Here is a 24,581-nt window from a genome sequence, read left to right as displayed (position 1 = left end):
CAGCAGGAAAAGCTGGGCTCCTGTTGCTATGTTTGCATCCAGGCAGAACTGTATTATGAGCAGGCTAAGAGGATATCATGAGAAACCTGCTTATATGCAGGTCTGTTTGGTTTATATGTCATCCTCTCCCTGCTTCACGGATGAGAGCGAAGGAGTGGTAGAGCAATAAATTGTTATTTGCCACAAGCTACGGATCCCAAGAGAACTCTCTGCAGTCCTGAGAGGGAGAGATAAGCATGCACAGGCCCTTGAGAGATTGTCACTTATAGGGAAATTCTTAATGGGGAACAATAATAGGAGTAATAGTAAGGAGAAGAACTAGCAATTAATGACTGCTTTATAAATACTTCATGTTCACTGCCTCAGTTCATCCTCAAGCAAACCTATTTATTTGATGGGTTTTAATATAATCCCCATATTCCCAATGAGGAAAATGAGGCTCAGAGAGGTTAACAAACTTAGTTAAAGCCACCCAGGTGGTAAGGGCACAGGCAGGCTTTAAGTCACAGGCTGCCTGATGCCGAAAACAGTCTCTCAAACAAGATGTTTCACTGCTTCTGCTCTATCACCCCAGCTGGCATTCACCCACAGCCCCCTTGGGAAACATCAGCCATCTAAGTCCTCTTCCTCTGGGAGATGGCTGGACCCACCATCCCCAACTGACCTGACACCCATGCACTGCCCCAGGCCTTCTGAAAAAGGGATGGAGAAATAGAAAGGGGGACAGGTGCATTTCAACACCTTGAATTACTCATTTATTCTTCCCTATGCATTGGGACTAAGAGTACTTTGAAAGCCAAAACTGACTCATTCTTGTTGGATTCCGAGCCAAGGATAGAGAAAAAGGTAGAGAGAAGGTTGGGTGATGGTGCTGTGGGGACCAAATGCACAAACATGACCTTCAGACAGGGCAGCGTGGAGATGCCTGTTCACTGTGTGTGGAGACAGCCAGGAGAAGGGAGCAGTTCCAGAGTCAGAGAGGCCATGTGCTAAGAGAGGAGAACAGGAGTTTGGGAAACCTGTTCCATTAATTACAAGTTCAGTGTCCTGTGTGGGTCCCAGCCTAGTCTCTCCTCTGGGCGAGCACGCAGACCACATCCTGCAATGCCTGCAAAACCACGGGAGCCTGGACCATCTCCTGGCTGAAAGACCACTGGAGAAAATAAAAGAAAAAGCTTTGTAAACCATCAGGTGTTGTCCAAAGCTCTAAGGCAAAGCTGTAACCATTGTGAGAATCAGCATCATTGGCCTTCCTCTTGAAAACATAGCGCGGGTTGACAGGCAAAGGTCTAAGAACCAGCAGAGTTATAGTCTCTATTCAGATTGCTTGGCTATGTCTCCGTGGCAAAAAGATGGGTATCACCATCGAATGTGATGTGGCCCCCAATCCTGCTTATGTCTGCTTGGAATCTGGAGGCCACAGGAATGCAGCTTTGGAAAGATGAGTGTCTGGGAGGGGCTGTGGGCTGAATGGAGACTTGGGCTCAACTCCATTCACACATCCCCAAACACAGTAAGTCCACGCTTAATGTCATTAATAGGTTCTTGGAACTGCAGTGAAACAACATATAACGAAACCAATTTTACCAAAGGCTAATTGATATAAACAAGAGTTCTACAGTATCTTACCAATGTTCTAACAAAACGATGTTAAAATGAAATGAATGACATTATTTAGGGACCAGCTGGCCCAGACACCTGATTAGTCTGCAGGGCAGGGAACTTGCCCCTGCGCCTCCCTCCCATCCTAATCTCAAGGAAACCAGTAAGATTCATGACAAACTTGTTTTTAGACCAAGGTCTCTGGACATAGAGACGCTATCGGCATCAGTGTCATTGGGAAACATAAAACTCTGAAAACATCATCAGGCTTCAGTTGTTCAGATACTTGGTTTCCTGCCACTTGGAAACTTTGTTGGATTTCTGTGGGATGAATGATAATAATGAAAACAATAGTATTTACTGACTGTTTAGCATGTTCCAGGCACTATTCTAAATGTTTTGTCTCTATTCACTCATTTAATCTCATCGTAACCCTCTGTGGCAGGTATTGGTTGCCACATTTTGTAGATGAGGAAACTGAGATCCAGATAGTTTAAGCAGGTCCCACAGCCACTAAGTGGCAGAGCCAGGAATATAAACCCTGGCGATTTGCCTCTAGAGTTTGCTCAGCCCCTAGACTCTCTTACAGGACTGAAAAGTGGCACTGTGCATGTGATTTCGTCTAAACCACACACTTTTTGCACATGACAGATTCTTCAGGAGCCAGAAAATTACGGCAATAGTTCACATTTATTGAGTGATTAGTACATTATCGAGTGCCTTTCCTAGAACAACAGCCTGTGAAATAGGAGTTTCTATTAACTGCATTATTTATACAAGGAAACAAGCTTTAAAGGCTGAAGGATTGCTCACAGTCTCATAGCAAGTAAGTGACAGAGCTGAGAAGGAAAACCTAAGTTGGCCTGACTCCAAAGCTTAGGTCTGGAACCAATGGGCACTCAAACAACAACTGTGGTCCATGACGGTGAGTTCTGTGAGAGTGGTTGGAGAAGCAGCAATACACGGAAGGTCAAGAACTGACCACAGGAGGTGCCAGATGAGATGACCTGCTGACCTGTTTACACTCAGCTGCCATCAGGAGCTTCTTCCTACTGAGGAAGCCACACCCTGAGCTGGAAGCTCCCAGAGAAAGGGCTGAGGTATGGTTGGCACTTAGATTTCCAGCACCCAGTGCACAGCCCTGCATATCCAAGGAGCATACAGATCTAGGGCTGTTGTGGTTGGCTCTGTGGCACAGCTACTACCCCATCCTTCCTCTCCTCAATGTGCTGGACAGAGGATTAAAGGGTACTCTCCCCACACACATGCCACCCTGGGAGAGGGTGTGAAACACTGACTGCTACACAACTGGTGGGAAAAAAAAATAGGTTCCACTGATGTCGGAGGGGGGACCTACCTTGGACAACACTGCTGAGGACTCTTCTGTCTGCAGAACTTGAGCTCTGTCTACAGAGATGGCATCGAACGTCAAAGGAGCATCAATGCCAGGCAGAAAGTCTAGGCTTGATGCTCAGGTTCTCCACATGCAAATTGAGAATCATCCCAGCTTCATGTCTATTCCCGGGACTGGGTCAAAGATCAGTGGGGTAGTGTTCTCACTATCACTCGGCCCCTTCCAGGCCTCCTCTCTCCCACATGCTGCCTGCCCCAGCATGAGTCCTGACAAGAGTTGGGACCTCTAGGTTCTGTGCATCTCCTTCTACAACTCTGCCCTGGCCTGTCCTCATCTTCACTTGCTCTTGCTTTTTTTTTTCTTTAGTAATATTTATTGAGCTATATATAACTCACAAACCATAAAACTCACCCTTCACTTACTTTCGGGACCCTGTTTACCAGTAATTATCAAGTTTGAATTCAAGAATTCCTAACTAACAAAGGACCAGTGGTGACAAGAGAGGAGGGGGAAATTAAAAAATGAAATGTGGTAAAGTAAGTCTTCTCTCCTTTTTAAATTGATTCTACAAAGTGTAAATATTTATATGCCTTACTGTTAAAGTGTACAGCTGAAATTTATTGGATTTCATTAACCAATGTCACCATAAATTAATTAATTAATTAATTAATTAAATTTAAAAAAAGAATCCTTAACTACATGACATGAAATCAACTGTTCATTTATTATAAAAATTCAAATGCCTCTATAGCATTTCAGCAAGAGTTCAAGAAGTACTTGTGAGCACCTGTTCTGTGTTCTCATAATATACATATCAGTCACTGAATACTTGTTGCATGCTAAGCATCTGACATACAATGTATCATTTAATCCTCATAGCAACCCTGAAAAGTGAATACTAGTAGTTCTTTTCAAGTGGGAAACTGAGGCTCGGAGAGGTTAGGTAACTTACTCAAATAGCCTTGCATAGAAGGTAGATTTTGAATCCAGGTCTGTCAAGTTTCAAAGCCCGTGCTCTTAACCACCTCAGGCCCTGTCCCAGTGTACTTCAGAAATATTGGAGATAAAGGTGGACTAGATGCTGCTCCTGCCTGGAGAAGCAGGAAAGATAAAATATTTTGTCTCAATACAGCCCTGAAATATTTTGACTGCATTGAATCAGCATCTGCCCATCAGCAAAGTTGTAAAAATGCCAGCCACTGTCACCTGGGTGTGGGCCACAGGGGTGGGAGTCTGATGGGGGAGAAGAGGTGCCAGAGAGATGGGAGGCAGGCTTCCGGGAGGTACCGCAGGAACCTCAAATCTGTGCTTAAGAGTCCAACATGTCTGCCCCTGCCATGAAGGAAGGAGTCCCAGGGAGCACATTCAAGAGTCCATGATCCCCCCAACTCTACCTTGAGCACTCTTGGGATGACTGCAGCCCGCGGGCCAGGGGTGCTTCACTTTCCAGGCTGACAGTGAGCTCAGGGGTTCTTTCAGCCATGAACCCAGTCCACATGGGTCAAAATCATCACTTCCTGATTGAGCAAATATTGATGAGTGCCAAAATATGCCAGGCACTGGGCTTAGAGCAGTGACCAAAGCAGACAAGAACCCCTGACCTCACAGAATTTGACATTCTAGCCTTGCATCGATAATGTGAGGGCACTGGCAAGAGCTGCCCCAAAGAGTGCTGTCCTAGAGGGCTCTGGGTGACCCCCAAAATAAGGAGGCTCTGCAGAGGCCTTGTGAAAACAAGACCCCAATGACTAAAGCAGCCACCTCGATGCTGCTCCTTTCATTGGATTTCTTCCTGTCTCGCTCTCCCTGCTCCTTCACCCTGCTTCTCGGGATCGGCTCCCAAACTACCTATACGCAAGCCCTGATCTGAGGCTCTGCCCTCTGAGGAACCCAGCTATAACTAGCCTCATGTCTGCCCTACAAGGCATGCAGTTTTGTTCCCATCCCCATTTTGCAGATGAGGAGACTAAGACATGCAGAGGTGAAGTGACTTGCTCAAGGCCACACAGAGTAAAAGGGATAAGGACCCAGGGCTTCTGGCTCTGAATCCAGCTAAAAAAATTATGGATGAGGACAAGCAGGCAGGGGAAACCCTCAGCTTTGCAAAGGGCGTTCTCAGAAGAATGGTGGTTGGGAGGATGTCTTGTAATTTACTGTCAATCAAACCCTTGGCTGCACTTACAATATCAGATGAAAAACAAAACGGCAGAGCTATAAATCACCAGTTAGAGACTATGCCCAGGAAGCTCCCTATACCTCACCAACCCCCGGGCAGGAGGACTTCACCGCTTCACTCCCACTCTGCAATAATCTAATTTTAAAATCATACCTTTTTAGAGTATCAGATAGATTGTTTATTAGTAAATTTAAATTTTATAGGTTAAAACTTGTTTCGAAGGTCAGCATGAAGATGTTCTTTCAAGTTTTTAGGAATCATCCTCATTTATAAATGAGGATACTAAGGCACAGAGAAATAAAGTGTCTTAAGGTCACATAGCTTATAAATACCATAGTAAATAGTAAAACTTGTAAATGGTAAAATTATAAATCGTAAAATGGTAAAAATCATTTTAAAAAATAGTAAAAGAAGTGAAATGGTAAAACACCAATTTGGTCAGCCTCTGTGAGACTGAGCTGGAAGCAAAGGTCTACCTAGCAAAGAACAGTAAGTCGGAAGGAACCAGGGCACATCTTAAATGTCCACAAGGTATGAAGCAAGCACCGGGTAAGATGGCTGATGTGGACCAAGACAATCAGCTCTCTGGACCTATCAGTTTGCAATCTTAACAAGTCCAACATCTTTACTCTATAGATGAGCAACCGAGACCCAGATAGGAGAGGATTTATCCACGATAACACAGCTCCGGTGAGGCCAGGAACAGATCTAGGACTCTCCTCCCTACACTCTGGAAATCCACACTCAGAAGGGGCAGGTGGGAGGTGTTTTAGGTGCGAAGCCCGGAGGCAGGTCCTATGGGGAGGGCTTCTGGCTAGAGGAGTCATGGAGTCGGGGTTTGACTGAGAGAGGATGAGAGACTGCCCCTAAAGGTTTGGCTTAATATGCAACCAGGAAATGCAGTGTTCCCCCAAGCTGAGAAGCATGTCCTTTCCTTGAGACTTCAGTGCACTGATAAACTGCTTGTTATCCTCCTAGAAGGCTGTTCCAGAAGCACGGACAGACTGCAATGTGACCTTTTCCCCAGGTCTCCCTTGACATCGCCCTCTTCTGGCCACTCTTAACATCAGCATAGCCCAGGGAGAGGCTGAGGGGTTGGGAGGATCAAGGATGGCTATGGAGGATGTGTGGAGCCCACCAAACCACACTCCCAAGATCCTCTACTTTCCAGGCCTACCCGCCCATCTCATCCTGTCTCTGAAGTCGCTCAACATGCATGCCCCAGTTAACCAGCATGTTCCCAAAAATTACTGGAGAAAAATGAGGCCCCAACAGGCAAACCTCAGGGTTATTCTTCAAGGCTGAAATCAGGAGCTGAGAGCTCTTACGGACAGACCTATGGCCTTTTCACCTGGATCTGCAGCACCCCGAAGTCCTCAATACATTCCTGAAAAAACTGATCACTTCCCCATCCAGACCACAGCTGCCCACACTGCCTTCTACAGCCCTCAGCTCACATCCAGTGGAGTCAAGGATCTGACAGGTGTCAGTGATGGTTGATCCACCCTCTTTAGGCCCCATCCCATTTTTTGCAGCCTCAGTGTCCCAGCAAGGCCATCATTCCTACAGTACTCTACAGATCCTTCTCCCTGTCATGATCTAGGTCCTATGATGAATTGAGATACCTCAGTCAGGGCTCACACTGCCTGCTGATAAGCTCTCAAATTACCCAGGAACCAAGTCTGTCCACCTTACCAGTTCCACGAGAAGCCCCACAAGGTACAACAATAGGTGGGTATTCTGAAGGAATCTTTCCACACCCTAAGACTAGACCCCTCAAGCCTGGTTTGATCTTCAACATTCAAAAGATTCTCAGGTCTCACAATCCCCTAGGTCCAGCTCTGACCTGCCCAATGCCCATCCTAGACCACAGCTGCTGCAGTGGCAACATAAAGTTAGTGCTATCATCATTATTCCATCTGCAGAGAATTTTCTCATAAATCTGAGTCCCCTTATAATTACTGTGTCCAATTTAGAGATGAAGAAACTGAGGGTGCTTCTCCAGGGAGTGAAGTAATTGGGCCTCTGGCCCACGACACTCCCACAGACCTGGCTAACCACTTGGGAGAAGCACCCAGCCCTTCTGCGGATGGAGGCAGCCTCTTTCCTTCTGTTTGCTCACCTGGGCAGGCCGTTCAGTGAAAAGGCCAGTCCACGCCTAGAGGTAAACACCACTGGGAGTAGGGGGACATGTGCCTGGCCACCTGCCAGAAGCAGCTCGGCGGGCCTCAGACACCATTCTCTCCCAGTAGCGCGAGTACCCCTCTGTCTCAGCTGGGAACCGCCCCATACCCATAGGCTTTCTTTGGAACATGCGTATGGACCCTTTTGGGGCTGGCGCCTCCACTCTTCTGGCTTGGAAGCCGCTCCTCTCAGGACACACGAGCCTCTTGGTGGCTCGTGGGAAGCAAGAGCTGTAGCGCTGCGGCCGCAATTTGCGCCAAAAAGACCCGCGCATCCCAGGACGCCGCTTCCTGGCCGGATTACGGCACCTGCCAGCTTCCATCTTCGCCAGCCCAGGGCGACCCCCAGGCCGGGACCACACTGACGGGCCACAGGGAAGTTTGCTTCAACTCGAGTCGTGCACATTCTCCCTGGGCGCTCCTTTCCTTTTGCCTGCTTGAAGCTTTTTAGTTTTTTACAATTTTCTTTCCAAGAGCAGCCAGCCACAAGATGTTGGGAAACTTTGCGCGAAACTTAAAAATGCCGTGAAATCAGAGCCAGCGACTCCAACGGAGCCTGGGAACGCTGCGCCCGGCCCTGGTCCTCCGCTCTAGCCTAACGCGTCCGGCGGTGGCCTGTGCTGACCACCTGGCTGTCAGGCGGCCGAGGCACTCACCCCAGCCCTGGGCGCCCTCTCGGCTTCGAGCACCCGCCCTGATTCGCTTCGGGAACGCTCCGGCGGCCGCCACCTCGTGCGTGCCGCATACCAGGGGCCAGGACGTCCCAGCCCAAGTGGCATTTCAGCAGTTCCTCTGGGCATTGTTTTCCCGGGAAGCCTGGGGGACCGCAGGGGAGGGGAGGGGAGACCCGCCCCACAGACGACAGCAAGGGCTTGCCCACCACCTCATTTGCATTTCAAAGGAAAACTTCTACCGGACTTCCCCGGCGGCAGCGACGGCGGCACCTACCGGCTTTGCACGGGTCGTGGTAATGCTCCAATTGCTGCTCCGCGCCCTCCTCGCCTTCCAGCGCCGAGTAGTCCGAGACGGCGTCGGAGCGCTCCCCGCGCCCCTCGGCGTCGCGGGGCAGCGGCAGCAGCGGCAGCAGCAGCAGCAGCAGCAGTGGCCCAAGGGCCCCGAGCGCAGTCGCTCGGGGCATGGTTGCGAGGGGTCGGCAGAGACTTGAGGGAGTTGCGTGCACGGAAAGCTGGGCTGCGGCGAGGGACGGTGCACTGGGTCGAATCTACGGCGACCCAGGCGCGGAGATTACGCGCGGCTGCCCAGCATGGCTCCGCACGGAGCGAACAGAGCCTGGAGCCCCGGCCCGCGTCGGGGCTCCCAGGAAGCCGCCGCTCCGAGCTACTTGCCGGGCGGCCAAGGCTGCGGCGGCTGCGACTGTGGCGGTGGTTAGAGCAGTGGCCGCTCCGCCCCTCTCCACCCGGGATGCACCACACAGCCCTCGCCAGGGGCCCGGGGCAGCCAATCACTCGGGCGCCCGAGGCGAAGCCCCTCCTCCTCCCGGCACCTCCGCAACTTCGGAGGAAGGGGAGCGAGGTGAAGATGCTGAAGGCAAGGACCCGGGGCTCGCGGCGCTACCACCGAGCCTAGGGCGCCCTTCTGTGGGCGTCACCTCAGCATCCGGCCCCGGAGAACGTTGCTCCTGAAGATCAAGGCTGGACTTCCCGCCTTGTTTTATTCTCATAAGTCACTTTACAACTCCCCGATACACACGTGGGCGCAGGCAGGCAGCAGTGGTGAGAGCTGGAGCGCAGGACCAGGAACCCCATGTGAGCTGAGCGGTACGCTTCGCTACCAACAATGTGCTTTCGGACAGTCGTTTCTCTGCGAGGATGAAGTGAATCTACTCTCTCGTTGCTTTCAGCGCAGAAAAAAATAGAGGATTACAATTCTCAGCTTTCTCAACATCCCTTCGTGCAGCCATGAAGGGTGCTTGTTGCAGCACCCACCTAACCTAGTGGCTTAGAGAAGAATGGTTTAAAGTGACGGATTTCCCCTCTAAGTGACCCTATCCTTTAGTAAGTCTAAGATGTTTCATACAGGCAAAAAGATTGACAAATGAACAGCTGTACGTGCTATTTGTGTTAAATTGCAGACATGTTTTATTAAATAAACCATTCACCATTAACTTGATGGACTAAAAATGACCAATTTCTGTGGGGGTTTTTTGCAATTAAAAATATATGCCCAAATAATTTAGGCAATACAGAGATATTTAAAACCCGTTCCTATTTTGTCCTTTAAATGTAAAAATTGTCAGAATTGAGACCTTTTGATTTATAGATATAAAAGGTATTATTACTACCATGAGGCTTTTCAAAGACCTTTTATACAAGCAAAATTGCCCTCCCTAATCAAGGAGTAAAATACACCAAAGTGTACAGATTTTAAGCATCATGCCCAGTAGAATCTTTTTTCATTTAAATTGCAAGTAGAAAAATGGACCAAACTTCCCTTTTGGGTTTCCACATGGTTTCACAGCCTCTGATGACAAAATAGTCAATAGGGAGCCCAGAGTTGGGCTTTACACAGGACTCTGAATTTCCTGCTTTATGATCATCTGTCTTCTCATCTAATAACGATGATAATAAGTCCATCAAACTAGTAAAGGTTTAACAGTTAACCACTGTAAGGGTGCTAACTGGATAGTCTGCGCTGGCCCTTAGGAAGAAATGCAAGTTGACCCTGCTTCATGCTATTTTCATCACACGAGCACATACAAGATGGAGCCAGATTGAGCAAGATCTGGTTAGGAACTGACAGGCAGAAGGAATTTGGGGCGACTATATGCCACCAAATGGCAGGGAAGGCCAAGTGGCCATTAAACAGGCAATAGTCGTGGGAAGGGGTAGAAGGGCATTTCTGCTAGAATGCTTTAAGGAGTCAAACCCAACGCCATAGATCTCTGCATTCAACCCAGTGAAGGTCACCACCTGCCAGTACACAAGTCCACAGTCAACACCTAAAAGGCCTAACTTCTGTGACACTTCCAGGTCTCCAGATGGCACTAGGCAAACAGCCAACTGGCGTCTTCATTAGCAGTGAATTCCTCCAGAAAATAGACATTACAGGCAACTTGTGCAAGCACTGAGGTTGAGCTTTTATTGCTTCTAATCTGCACCTGGTAAGTAGCTGCCAGGTCTTCTCACCAACACTCTGTGTCCAAATATTTTAAAGACAGTGGTGCTCCTGGATAATCAAGCTACAGTTTTATATCAGAATCCCTGTTTAGATGCTACTTTTGCTATCAATCAACAAATATCAACAAAATATTTGGATCACAGAATAGAAAGGTTAGGTAGGACAAACTGAAAAGGGATGATTAATATTTTTTCTCATTTCTAAGGTTCCTGATTTCACTCACCACTTTTACATATTAAACTCTGACTGGGGTTCAAATAATTGTTTACATATACATTTTTTTTAAGTCCTATGAAAAATTTGAGGTAGATTTAAAAGGCCTTGTAATCTAAAGATGCTCAACCTCATTCCATTATTAAATTCACATTATTTATGGGCTTCCTCCTGCATAGCTCCCTCCATCCATCATCACACCTTCCTTTCATGATTCCAGCCTTGGCTCTTGCCACCTCCATCTCTCCACTCTTGTTGCATTAAACACCCTGCAGTCACCTTGCAGCTTCACACCTCCATGTCTTTGTGGGGGACTTGATAACCATACAGCCTGCATCCTCATGCCAACATCTATTATAGCAGCTACCACACTTATGACATGTACTTATATCTGTCCTACCCTAGTGTCCTGTAGCTTGCAGCAGATGGTTTGATAAACTCCAAACTTGAAACCAATTTCCATGTATCACTCTCTAGACCCTCCCTTCCCTTTGAGGTTAAGTCCCATAATCTTAGATTGAACCACTACGAATAACCGTAACATTGGCCAATTAAAATGACTTACATCGACTTCTCCCTACAACCATCTCCTGCATTTCTAAAACTTGAAATTCCTATCACCTTATGTAAAACTTGGAAAATAATTTTAAATACATGTGCAGACTACATTACCATTGACTCCACATTTCCCAATGCCAGTTTATTCCTCTTTTCTAATGTTAAAACCATAGAATTACAGTTTAATAAAAGTTCTCACTTTTAAATCTAGAAACTGGCTGTATGATGGATTTCCTTATACCCCTAGTTCCAACCAGACAAAAACTGTTCATTAAAGAGATCAAAAGCACTCCAAATTTATACTAACTTAAACTATTTGGCTAACAGGAATGATCAACTATAGACATTGACTGAGGCAGCTAGTTAAATCAGGAGAAAAGAGAACCAAGGAGGTTGACAAGGATTTAACTAGTTAAAACTGGAGGTGTAAAACAAGAGGTATGAACACACCAGGAGAAACTAACCACTGATTCTGATGCAGCACAATAAAAATAATCCCTTCTGTCAGTACAGAACACTCATTTTCAATGTGATCTCTACATATATTATCTACTCCACAGGCTGGAGAGGTGACATCCCCATTTTACAGTTACAGCAGTCAAGACAATAGAACCCTAACCATGTAAAATAAGAGACCTTTGGCTGCTCTAGTTTCTTAGATATAAAACATAGTTATCTACCCTATTGGCTTCACAGGATGGTTGTAAGTGTACATGTCTGAAACTCCTTTGAAAAAGTAATAAGTACTAGACAAATGCAATCTATTATCAATCAGAAGAATGACAGGTATGGGGTAGTGGGGTTTTAGTGTAGGAGTCAGTGCTTGCATATACAAAAAAACTCAAAAGAATGAAAATAAAAGAGAAAAATAACCTTTTAAAAAACAACCCTTATTCATTGTACCATTCTTTCAACTTTCTGTACATTTAATTTTTTTTTTTTTTTCAAAATATAAAGTTGGGGGGATCCAAATCTTAAATTTTAAATCCTTTGTTTCAGGGGTCAGCAAACTATGGACCACTGGCTGTTTTTGTTGTTGTTACATTGGAACACAGCCATGCTCATTAGTTTATGTCCTATCTACTCAGTGCTATAATAGCCGAGTAGTTGCAACAGAGACAATATGGTGGTTCTCAAAGCCTCAGATATTTCCTATTTGGCCCTTTACAGAAAAAGTTTGCTGACCCCTGCTTTATTTAACTGTGGAAAGCTATTAGCAATCCCTTCACATGCATGCCAATAATAATGGGTTGTCTCTTATGCTTGGTCCACCTGTTTCAAAAAGGAAAGAAATAAAGCATCCAAGGGAAGTACATTTAACTTTTTATTACTTTTTAAAAATCCAACTTCAGTTAGAATAACAAGACTAGATTAGAACCTCAGATGTATTTGATACATTATATACTGGATTTCTATTAACTAAAAAGCTAGTTGGAATATGGCCGATACAAACCAAGGTGTGTACAAAATGGAAGTAATCACAGAGCAATAACTGTTTCCTTCCAATTCTGTCACCAATTGTCTCTGCCCTGTGAGAATTTACATAGTCAAGTTTGACACAGTTGAAAGCCCATGTTGGACTGCTTTTCCAAGTATACTCTGTTGCCTTTCAAACAGAATTCCATATTATTTCTTCCTTGCCTTAAGCTCTTATAACATTTAAAACTTTCAAATGACCTAAACTTAAGAATTGGAGAAACACAGAATGCTGCTTTATCAGTCAATTATTAGCAAGCCTAGTTCACCAAATAGTTCAACATAGGCAGCTTTCACAATAGTTCTTTATTTCCATTTCCTAATACAGTGAAATAAGTACCTAATTTTTACTTTTGTCTTTGCATACTTTTGCCTACGGTTCCAATGTCAAGTCAGATGGCTTTTAGAAAGGGCACATATCTTGCTCACAGGCAAGACTTAGAGTTATTCCTCATACTGAATTTAAACCTCACAAAATTTCAGCAGCTGAATGTTAACTTTCTGATCTATCCTACCTCTAAATCTAGTCTATTTCTGCATACGCTTCCAAAGAATCTTTATAAATTGTCATTTCTCTTATCTCTTTAACATCTTGATTGCTAAAATATAGCTTGGTAACTATGGAATTTTTATGACAATATAAAACATTAATGAGTTCCTGTGTTTTCATACATCACTACTCCTATTTGTGTTCTAATAAATCAATAGAATAAAGCACTAAAACACGCTGAAATCTAAACTTAAACCCAGATGGAACTACAGTGTACAGATTACAAACAGGCTTTTCTTTCCTAGACTTCATATACAGAAGCCCTTCGGCATGTAGCTTTTCCTGAACAAATTACATTAATATGCTTTTACTTTTTTACATTTGTAAAAATTCAGGAAAATTTTAAATAACATTTGCAAGACATTTGGCATATGGTGGTTAGTAAACATTTAAGAAACAAAAAAGCTTTATCAAAATGAATAAAATTTGTGGATAAACCCTACATAAAGTGGTTTTCGGAAGAACTTGAATTTGCAGCAACCACCTTTAAAAGAAGTCCATCCACTATCAATGGAAAATGCCCAACCACACCATTCACTAGATGAATATACTATTCACCATATCATTCACCATTGAGATAACACCACAAAATAATGAATTCTAAGAGTATGAGGCTTGATTTATGGGCAAACCCAGTACAATCTAGGAGCCTAACATAATTTACTAAAGAATGCTTTACCATCCCTCCAGCCATTACATTTCCACCTTATTCTACTCCTGTACTAGGATATACATATTTAACAATACCAATGACTAACGTAGCTAAATTTCAGGAGAAGCATGCTTATAGATACGAGGGAAGTTTATCCTTAGTTTTTGATAATGTTCAAAGCATTAGTTGGGAAGTTGAGCAAATAATGCTAACAAATGAAAGCCAGATACAGCATTAATGGAATGGAAAAACCCCACCCTTGAAGTAACTTAAATAATATTTTATTTTACTATTCTACAACTGAGAGTTAGGGAGCTAAACCATTTGTGAACTACATCATCTTCAAGACACCATACCCAGCCCCTCTATGAAGCCATAAATCAATCTATATTTTCTAAATGACTTTTCAAGGTGATTTATATTCATTTTAATGGAGCTCTGAATGTTATTTGGAAATTAGAAAACTATTTTTCACTGAAGATTCCAAATTTAAATAGAGCTCAATTTAGTAGGAAAAACTGGTGTACCTGAAAGCAGTTAAACCCTCATTCTTTAAAAACCCTACATCTTACCTGCAAGATTCATAAGAAACAAATTTCATTTTATTATGACAAAAGCTTGCTCTCCAATTTACACTCCATCAGACAGACTGTATACTGTTATAAGTACTTTACATGTAGTTAGAAAGTTACATAATATAAGCCATTAAATATTGACTTCTAGTTTCTTTTCTTATAAGATCTTAAAGGCAGGTAAAAAGGAAGAGAAAATGGAAGAACCAGTGTATTATATTTAATATAACATTCTGACTTGAAGAAGAGGATTTACCTACAGCTTCTGATCAACTTTGTTTGCTAATGTCAGCCACACTTATGTGGTAAGAAAACAAACTTTTCACTCTTTATAGTCCCTACATACCACATGATAGGATGCAGAGTCTATTATTTTATAGAAACATTTTATAATGAAAACATCTTATGAGACTATTAATGGCATGAGTTTCACAATAAGGTTTAAATACAGCTGTTTTGAATCTTTCTAAAAATACCAATATACAGTATTGTTTTAGATGGTCATTTGCATAGCAAACTATTAAACTAGAAACTCAATGGTTCTAGGAAAACTTCTCATTATGGATAGTTCCAGAAAGATGTATTCAAAATTAAAATGACTTCTCTTAGAAACTGTAACCTTTATTTGCTAATCCAATTGTAAGCTAACCCCTTTTACCCCCATCCCCACTTCACAGGGTACACACCAACCTGAACAGATTTTGTGCCACAATTTCATTCAAAGGACTTGTCATTCACTTTATGACTGTACTGGATAATGTAGATGTAAGCAAGTTTGGGATTTTAAAGTGTGGGTCCCCTGTATTAGAAAAGCATAGTTTACAGTATATTTAAAAATTGCATTCAGTAATATTGTCTTTTGAAACAATATCTTCAAATTGCAAACACATCTATTTTCACAAAACAATTTGGTCAGGAAATTTTATTTTAACATTCTAAAGCAGTAATGCTTTAGATGTTATTATTTAAGTGCCCCAGACAGGATTAACAAAATTAAATGTTTCTAAATTACAAATTTAGCTCCTGTAGGAGTCTCAGAAAAGTAACAGAAGAAAACAATCCCCCCTCCCAAAAGAAAGACACACACATTTTGAAGAAACCCCAATGTTTCATGCAGTGGTAGGCAAGATGTAAAAAGCCATCCAAAATTCACACATTTCTACACCAATCATCATCAGAAAAAAGTACTCTGAAGTCAATCTGTACATCCAAATGCATTTGGGAATCTACACCTACGTTACATTATTTAATGTTATATACATTTATTACCCACCCCCTTGTTTTTAATAATTTCTTATGTAAAACCTTCATTCAAACCCAAAAAAGATGTAAGACTAACTTGGGGGTGGGGAGGAGAAAAGATAATCACTTTAGACATTCAGTTAAAATGAAGTTTATCTAAATCTCAAAATGTTTAATAAAAACAAATATCTTCTCCATTTAACACTTTGCTTTCTAACTGTACAGTAAATTGCATTGTAGAGAGTACACCTCTATCATCAGACTGTATCTTCTTTGGATGGAATTAAGATGTAACAGGAGAGTTTAAAGATAAATAAATGGGAAGTTGGTCCAACTAAGATGACAGCAGATATATTACATGCAGGATTTAATATTTTTACTTCTCTTTAAAAAAAAAAAAAAAAAAGATGCAGTTGAATTGAAAAAAAAAAAAAGGTCAAAAAAGAACCCAGATTCAATATATAAAAATGTCCCACAATAGGCTGATGATAGCAGTAAAAATAAGAGAAAAAAGTAATCTTTCTGGAACATCATTTTTCAATAACGTAGAAACACTAAGTGCCAGGAAGATTTCTATTCATGTAATTTTAGCATCCAAGTTTTCCTCTATTTATTTTATTGGAACAAATGCTTTCAATAAACTTTGTCCTCTTCACTGAAGAGAGCTGGTCTATTTCATCTTTAATGAGCTAGTTTTTGGGAAGATTAGCCATGTACTGTAGTAATGCCTACTGCATAAAATCCAAGCATTTGCTGTGAACAGTTGGAGAAAGCAGTCACTAAGAACCTAGGATCAATGGAAATAGATGTTACTTTAAGCCATCCATTAAAGACAGACCCACAAGTACCCAGTGTTAAAGCCCAAATCTCTTCTTGCACTTTTTTTGTTGTGCAAGTTCCACCCCTACGAAAGAGAAATTGATCCAAAGTTCCAGGTTTTCTTGGGTCTTTAGTCAATTTTCACATTAGTATAGATTTTTCGGACAAAGGCACTTGTTCCCATGTAACCAATTGCTCCTGTAAAGATAAAATAAGATATTTTGAAACAAATACAGAGCAGTATCTATCATTTATAAACACTAAATGCTGTCGGCTCTGGAAAGTTATTCCTTTTTCAGGATAATATCTTTGTTAGTATTCTCTCTCAATTTATTAAAATTATATCATTTGTTTTGCAAATCACCTTATACTATCATACACCAAGTCTGACCTGATGTAATACATTTAGAATTATCAATTATTTTATATATATATATATAATCAGTAATGATATGAATTAAAATACATCTCTTATAAAGCAAGAATAATTTGATGACAAAAATCTGTTAAATGAAAAAATGTCTTTTTTTCTAACTTGAGCATATATCCTAAGTCATTAAACCAACATTAACATGTTCTCCGAACTATATGAAACCATATGGATAAGTAAGAAAGAAGTGACTAGGAATTCTTTCGGGAAAGGACTAAGGACCATGGCCCAATGACACTGAAAGTCTAGAGAAAAGGCATTTTCTGAGGGGTTCTTCTTTATGTCTAAATTGCAGAAGCTGTGTGGGGGATAGAACAGAAGACATATTTGAGGAAATGGACAAGAGAGACAAGTAAGCAAGTTAGAAGTTTTGAAATGTTGTTTTTGAATTATTAGCCTCAAATGGGGCTCAAAACACCAGAAAGCCGAGCTATTTGTCTGTTTTATTAAATTAAGTTATCTACCTCCTATGCTTGGCACATGATAAGGTACTCAATCAATATTTGTTGAATGGATAACTGAAACGCATAGTTCTTTATTATAAATACTAAAGCATCTTTATCTTTAGTACAAAACGGACGGCCATTCAAGTCATAGAGAAGATTCTCCATTGGATTTAGGAATTTACCATTTAGTCCAACGTTATCGAAAGTTTAAAAGTAAATCTTCCATGAGTTAACACCCATACACTAACTGGTCACCTTTGAACTTTTATTCACTCAAATAGTGTGTGTAAGAAATGAAATGTCTATTCTGCCTTTCCTATATATGAACTGTACTTCAAGGTAACCAAATGGTTGATGAATGGAAGTTTCTCCTTATAGAAGTATCCCAGCTAATACATATAAAAGGAATGACAAAATTAGAATATTATAACCACTAATGGGTTACTTAAACTGGGTGATGGTTTTCAATGGGTGCTAAGCTCACAAAGAGAGACAACCAGATATTAAGTGCTCCTGATAAAAGTTTACAAACCATCAGGGAAATATTCTTGGATAAGTATTATTGAGTATGATCAAGGCTACAGATCTAACTACCAACTTTACAGGAAATATGGGGGGAAGCACATGGAGAAACATTAAATGACACCCAAGGGATATAGTCAGTACAATCCAGAGTGTGGAAAACTCTACAGGAATTCAAACAAACACCCAAGTTTCTTAAATTGCAAGGGAAGAGAGAACATCATAGATTTAGAAAGCCTTAAGAGACATTTTAACGAAGCAATACATGAACTTTAACTGGATCCTGATAAGAACAAACTGTATTAAAAGAGAATGGGGACAGGTCAGGTAAATTTGAATATTAATGGAATATTCAAGCATATTAAGGAATTATATTTATATATGCATATATGAAGTATATAATATATATTTTAAAATATTTTAGTTACATAAAATATAGATCTTTAGATATTATATCAATATAGTTATATAATAATTACAATGTATATTATGGAAATATTATAAAACATACATTGTTATAGAGAAAGAAATATTTATAGTTGACATGAGGTTCGAGATTCATGTCAGAATAAAAGGTGGGTAAGATAGGCATATAAATAAGAGAAGATTGGCCATGAGATGAAAATTATTGATGTTAGGTGTGTTAGGTACATGGGGACTCACTGTATGTATGTTATTGTTCTTCTTTTTGTATAATTTGAAAATTTCCCACAATTAAATATTAAAAATTTTGAAAACCCGCCAAACCAACAAAGCAAACCTATTTCCAATTTCTTTCACAATGAAGACATTTATTTTATAATACGAATTAATTATATTACACTTTAAAATACTGATAATTCACTTCAAAATAGTTATCACATAAGCCCTTACTAGGTAAGAAAAAATTCTTCACATTTTGTAAAACTGAATCTGAATTCTTAAAACATAAAAATATCTATAAAATGTTAACTAGAATCAAAAAATTAACTGGCATAGTAGAATACTAGTCCGATAACCATATCCAATTTTCCAGATTTATGAAACATCATTCCCCTTTGAGCAGAGATATGCTTAAAATCAAAACAGTATCAACCTAGAGAATCATTTTTCTTAATCTTATGAGTACTTCAAGAACAACCTTATAAAAATATGACTTTATAAAAAGAGAACAAAATATGCCCCCCAGAAAAGTAAATATGTGGGAATAGAAATACACTTTTAAACTTAATTTCCTTAAAACTAAAACTATGCTCAAAATATAAAGACTATACCAATCTATTCCCCACCTTAACACAGTCATTTCTTTTTTCTACATTTAAAAAAAATCAACAAATATTTTTCTTCCAATCACTGATACATAACCTGATAGATATGTATAATTTTGTATTATAGTAACATTTTACTTTGTTACAGTCTGAACTCTTCCCCCTCTGCCCAAAAAACAGATTAGCACTGAAGGCATATAAACCTGTTCAAGAATAAATACCGGGACACTGCCAAAACGCAGAGAAATGTCAACGTGCCAAGACTTTCAGGGAGCAAAATAAAATTTCAACAGGAAAAGCACTGAAAATTTTAGCGAAATCCATTCCATTTTATTTATAAATATCAAGATATTACCCCCCTAGATATTCCTAAGATCACATATAAAGTTAAGGAAAAAAAATTTAACCCTCTGCATATTTCCGTGATTCTATACCTCACTGAATGGTGGTGACAATCAAGAAAGATATCAAGAGTAGAGTTCAGTGAGCAATATTCTGAAGGAAGGATGGCCAATAATACTAAAGAAATCTTGTGAATGCCTAGAGATACACAGGGATGTTCCCACATGACACAAATCTAGTTTTAACCTTCAGTTCCTATTCATCTGTCCCTTAAAGTTGGTCAACTAATTATTACAGAGAAAGGTTATCACAATAGCTATAAATAAAACATGTGGCTATAATATAGAGAACTGTCTTTCCTTATAGCTTGTGAAATGTGTTTTACTACTTTACAGTAGACGTCATTTGTGTGTGCACACATGATCACACACACGGTATATATGAACAAAACAAGTTCTTTTCTTTAATTGACATATAATATTATACTGGTTTCAAGTGTGCACATAAATGAATAAATATATATAAGTGAATAATTAAATAAATATATACATCAATGATTATCACGATAAGTCTAGTTAACATCCACCACCAGAGCCATAAATTTATTTTTCTTATGAGAACTTTTAAAATCTAATCTCTTAACAACTTTCAAATACATAATACAGTATTATTAACTATAGTCACCATGCTGTACATTACATCCCCAAAACTTATTCATCTTGTAACTGGAAGTTTGTATTTTTGACCACCTTCACCCATTGCACCCAAAGTCCTACCTCTTGCTTCTGACAACCATCAATTTGTAGAAGAGATTCTACTGATGGAGGAAAAAAGCAATCCTTGTACCCCAAAGGGGTCCCCAAATGTCATACTAGGACCTAGCTTTTAATGAGATTATCGTATCTCCCTTATTCCACTGCCTACTCTATAGCTAAAGGTAGAACTATCAGAAAAAAAAAAGTCAACCAAACTCTTGAGTTTATTTTGGTGTTCCTAATCAAACAACAGAATGTAATTTCTTAATTTCTTATTACTGTATTTTCCTGATTCTGAAACACTCAAAAATTTACTCATGATATTCCAAGAATTTCAGAACTTACCACACATTATCCCCAAGGCTGTGCTAAATACTGCCATATATCCAAAGTAAAATGATGTTTGAAATAAGCCATACATCCTGAAATAGAACAAAATGACCATATGTAGTATATCCATTTTTACTTTCAAAATAAGACCTTAAATTCTAGTATTTAAATGACAAATTTAGTTTCCTAAATACAAAATGAGAAAATGTCTCCACTTACTTTGTTTTGAAAAAATAGTAGTAAAAGGAATACATGTAAACATATATTGCAGTTGATGCAGCAGAGAGAAAACTTGTCCATTGCCTGGGGGGGGGGGAAAGATAAATTTTGAATGAGTGGCACTGATATATGGATTTTAAAAAGCAAAGAATTTTATTTAAAAAATCCTTTAAAATTCTATATATTTAAAAACAAATGCATGTACATGGCATTTAAATATATCAACAAGGAGAGAGCCTACGAACTAGAAGGAAAGATCCTGAATTTTGTCAGATTCCCTATTACGAGTGACTTTAAATAAACCATTTCCTTTTTCAGACCTGTATATCCTTATGTTGAAAATGAAGCAATTCTTCCTCATAAAGCTCTTTCCGCATTAAGCACTTTGTAAAAATATTTCTAACAGAGTGATCCCTCATCAATACAAAAAAAAATTGACTGATACTATTCTTCATCATTCTTATCACTGAAAATCTTCATCTTTATTGTCGTTTTTATAACTGAAAAAATACCTATATTAAGTAGCAACGTTTTTATATAGATCTTTTACTCTACTTGACACTTCAAATGGAATCTTATTTTTAAATATTATGGTCTCCAGAGGTTCTTCCCATACTTACCACCTATAATCCTCTGCATTTAGTAGAAAGTATGTGCACACAATGGTCACACAGACGGTCACAATGCACAGGATGACCAGCACCAGCATCATGAAGCCATAGACATAATAGATCTTATATGCCCAGAAAGATGTGAAGATGAAATACCTAAATAAAATGCAATGAAGACATAGTTTTCTAGTCTTTATCTTTAAGCTCACCCTGTTCTTGCCAAGTCTCACTCACATCTTAGTACTCACTTAAATGTCAATATTTTTCTTTTGAGTAACTTCCTCTTACCTTTTTTCATCTATTAAACTCTCTAAAATTCTCTCAAAAAAATATTTTCTTAGATAATCTTTCAAAAACAGACTCTTTAGTAGGGCATTTATGTCTAAGCAACCTGATGAATTAGAAGGCTAAAGGAGTAAAATATGGAAAACAACAAATGAAAATAGTTGAAACTTCATATTTGTAAAAAAAAAAAGTCAATTCCCTCATTCCTTCATTTTTTTCTAGATACGACACTATTCCATCAATGTTACAGTTTATAAAATATCCTATTAAATTAAAAAATAGTTTTGATAGAAGTCCTCATTCAACTTGAAAGGGTGTTCTAACCTTTTTTCTTTTTCCTGATCTCTTCCTGTTCTCTTATTCGTCATTCATTCTTTCAAGATACTAACAGGGCCCCTACCACACACATCGGGGAAGCAGTAAGAATAGACCTGTGAAGATGACAAAGACTCTACCCTCATGGAGATTACTGTTTAGCAGAGAACACTGGTAAACGGGCAATCATGATGCACTGGGACATGTGCTCTACCAATGCACCTGAGAGGCACCTCACTGGTTTGGCTGTGTGGGGGTGGGGTGTGACTGAGAAGAATTAGACAAGGCATATGTGGGCTCTGGGGTGGGGTAAACTAGAAGAATGTTCCAGGCACAGAAATAGGAAAGGCCAAGGCTCATAATAAAGGAATTCACTGTATTTTGAAAAACTCAAAGGTCAGTATGTCTAGAACTTCAAATGAAAGGGTGAGAGCTAAGGGATGAGGTTGAAGAAGTGAACAGGGCCAGAATCTATATTACAAAGGCCCTTAATAGCCATGTTATGGAGTTTGGATCTTACCTCAATGAAAACAAGAAGTCTTTAGCAAAGAAGTGACATATTCAGACTGATACCTTAAATGGATCACTGTGGCTACCAAAGGGAGAATAGGCATGAGAGAAGTCAAAACAGGAGTAGTTAAAGATAAAGCAGAAAGGCTATCTAATGGAACAAAGTACTTGAGAAAGCAGAAAGAGATGTGACCTAGAAGATACTCAAGATAGGAGTAGAAGGGAAAAAATACTTGGAAGTCAAATCAGGGTGAAGACACAAAGCAGTATCAGACTAGAAGTACAGAAGAAGTTCCTGAACTGGCTTTATTAAACCAGGAGCTAGAATGACACACACTCGGATCCCTCTCCAAGGTACTGACTAATGCACATAGCTTACTTATAACTGGTAGGGTAACCACCAGGAGTTGGCCCAAATCTATGGCAGTTGTACTCATTAGTGTAGTAAGACGATTTAATTAAATGTCACATAAACCAATAAACATAAAAGCAAAAAGGAGGTGTGATTTCTGAAACTTACTTTGAATTCTTTAGAAAAATTCGGTAAGGTGAGTTGCTAAAAAATTATAATATTAGGTGTGGATGAGATGACTATAAAAGACTGGGGGACAAATGTACAAATCTAGAATTCTGCACTTAGAATGCTTCAGCAGGTCTTTATGTTCTTTTTCTACTTTAAAAAGGCTGGAAAACACAGATGATGTATTACGAATGGCAAAGGAAAAATGGCAGAAACATCAACTGGATACAAATCAAAGACCTTGGCTTTATATTTAAAAAAAAAAAATCAATAAAGGATGTACATTTAGTTGTTATAAATTAAAATAAAATTTATGTATTATCTTTTTCTATAATTTCCTTACATGAGGCAACTTTTTCAATTAACTCAATTATCAGGTTCGATCATGTCTGTTAAGGAGGTGTCCACTGTACAGGAGAGAATCAGCAGTAGGGTAGCTAAAAGGAAATATGTAAGAGAATTTTGAGCAGTTACAATGACTGGCATTTTGTGGGCCAGGGCCAGAGGTATGACTGCAGTTCTTGAGAAAGTCCCACACAAAGAACTGCCTTGCCTAAAATGCCAGAGCATTCCCATCAACGAACACTAGAAAAAAGGCTGAGAGAAGAAAGGCTTACATTTTGCAGGGGTAACCAAGGATGCAGATATGAAGCATGGTAATTGGGCACAAGGTGGCATATCTCCCATCCCCAAACACATGCACATTTCCTAGCATTTCCTAGGAGACTAGGAATGACTATGCATCCAGAACAGTTTACCTAGTTCCTTGGACCCTCAAAAATATTTTAAAAATACAATAAAAACCAGTAATTCCTAACATCATGCACGTGATCAAAGGTTGGCCTAGTATGCATGCTTTAATTTCTAAGATTTCCTGTTAGGTAAGAGAGGTCTAGAACATAATACAAAAAAGTATAAACTTCACCTGAATATTTGAGAACAGAGCAAAAACTACTATTAGATAGGTACACAGATCCCTTTCTGAAAACCATAAAACTAAGACTAATTCTATTACTTTCCCACCATATCCTAAATTTTAAATTCTCTAAGTACAATTAAATCCTTTAACATATAAAGGTATTGCCAAAACTTACATTTCAATAAAGATTGAGCCAAAAGGTAAAATTCCTCCCAAGCAAACAATAACTGCAGGCTCCATGAACCTGAAAAATATTAAAATTAACGGTAAACTTCTAGCATGATTTTGTTACATTATGTAAATCTTGATAATAGAAAGCAGATGCTTGACACTTTAAAACAATCTGAAGGATAGAAACAAATCGGTTAAAAGAAAAATTAAAATCCAAAGAAGCACAACACATAGGTGGGACTTAAAATTAGTCCTAGAATATGGTCAAAATTCTTTCTAGCATTAAAGGCCAAGATAAGAATTTGAGGAACACAAATTCTTGTCAATGGCAAATCTCAAAGAAGACTCTTAAGTGTTTCCTCCTTTCTACAACTCTTAATAACTTCTAAGAACTTAACAGGCATTTACATGCAGAAAGCCATAG

At 39.9% G+C, this 24,581-nt stretch overlaps 2 protein-coding genes across 2 annotated transcripts in view; both read right to left on the bottom strand.

The window, feature by feature from the left end:
• The window catches only part of TLL2 (tolloid like 2), a 119,430-nt gene extending 110,528 nt beyond the window's left edge, over positions 1-8,902 (bottom strand). Inside the window, exon 1 of the mRNA XM_006925920.2 lies at positions 8,264-8,902. Coding sequence (XP_006925982.1) covers positions 8,264-8,453 — 190 coding nt within the window. The 5' untranslated portion in view covers positions 8,454-8,902. The remainder of the gene's footprint in view (positions 1-8,263) is intronic.
• A 3,633-nt stretch (positions 8,903-12,535) lies between these two features.
• The window catches only part of TM9SF3 (transmembrane 9 superfamily member 3), a 51,046-nt gene continuing 39,000 nt past the window's right edge, over positions 12,536-24,581 (bottom strand). Inside the window, exons 10-14 of the mRNA XM_006925919.3 lie at positions 24,162-24,230; positions 21,447-21,593; positions 20,827-20,910; positions 20,623-20,699; positions 12,536-16,733 (exon numbers count right to left, since the gene is read on the bottom strand). Coding sequence (XP_006925981.1) covers positions 16,666-16,733; positions 20,623-20,699; positions 20,827-20,910; positions 21,447-21,593; positions 24,162-24,230 — 445 coding nt within the window. The 3' untranslated portion in view covers positions 12,536-16,665. The remainder of the gene's footprint in view (positions 16,734-20,622; positions 20,700-20,826; positions 20,911-21,446; positions 21,594-24,161; positions 24,231-24,581) is intronic.

This window comes from Pteropus alecto, unplaced genomic scaffold, assembly GCF_000325575.1.
Source record: "Pteropus alecto unplaced genomic scaffold, ASM32557v1 scaffold88, whole genome shotgun sequence".
Taxonomy (NCBI): domain Eukaryota; kingdom Metazoa; phylum Chordata; class Mammalia; order Chiroptera; family Pteropodidae; genus Pteropus; species Pteropus alecto.
Note: the sequence above shows the minus strand (reverse complement) of the source record. Positions and strands in the feature narration are given on the sequence as shown.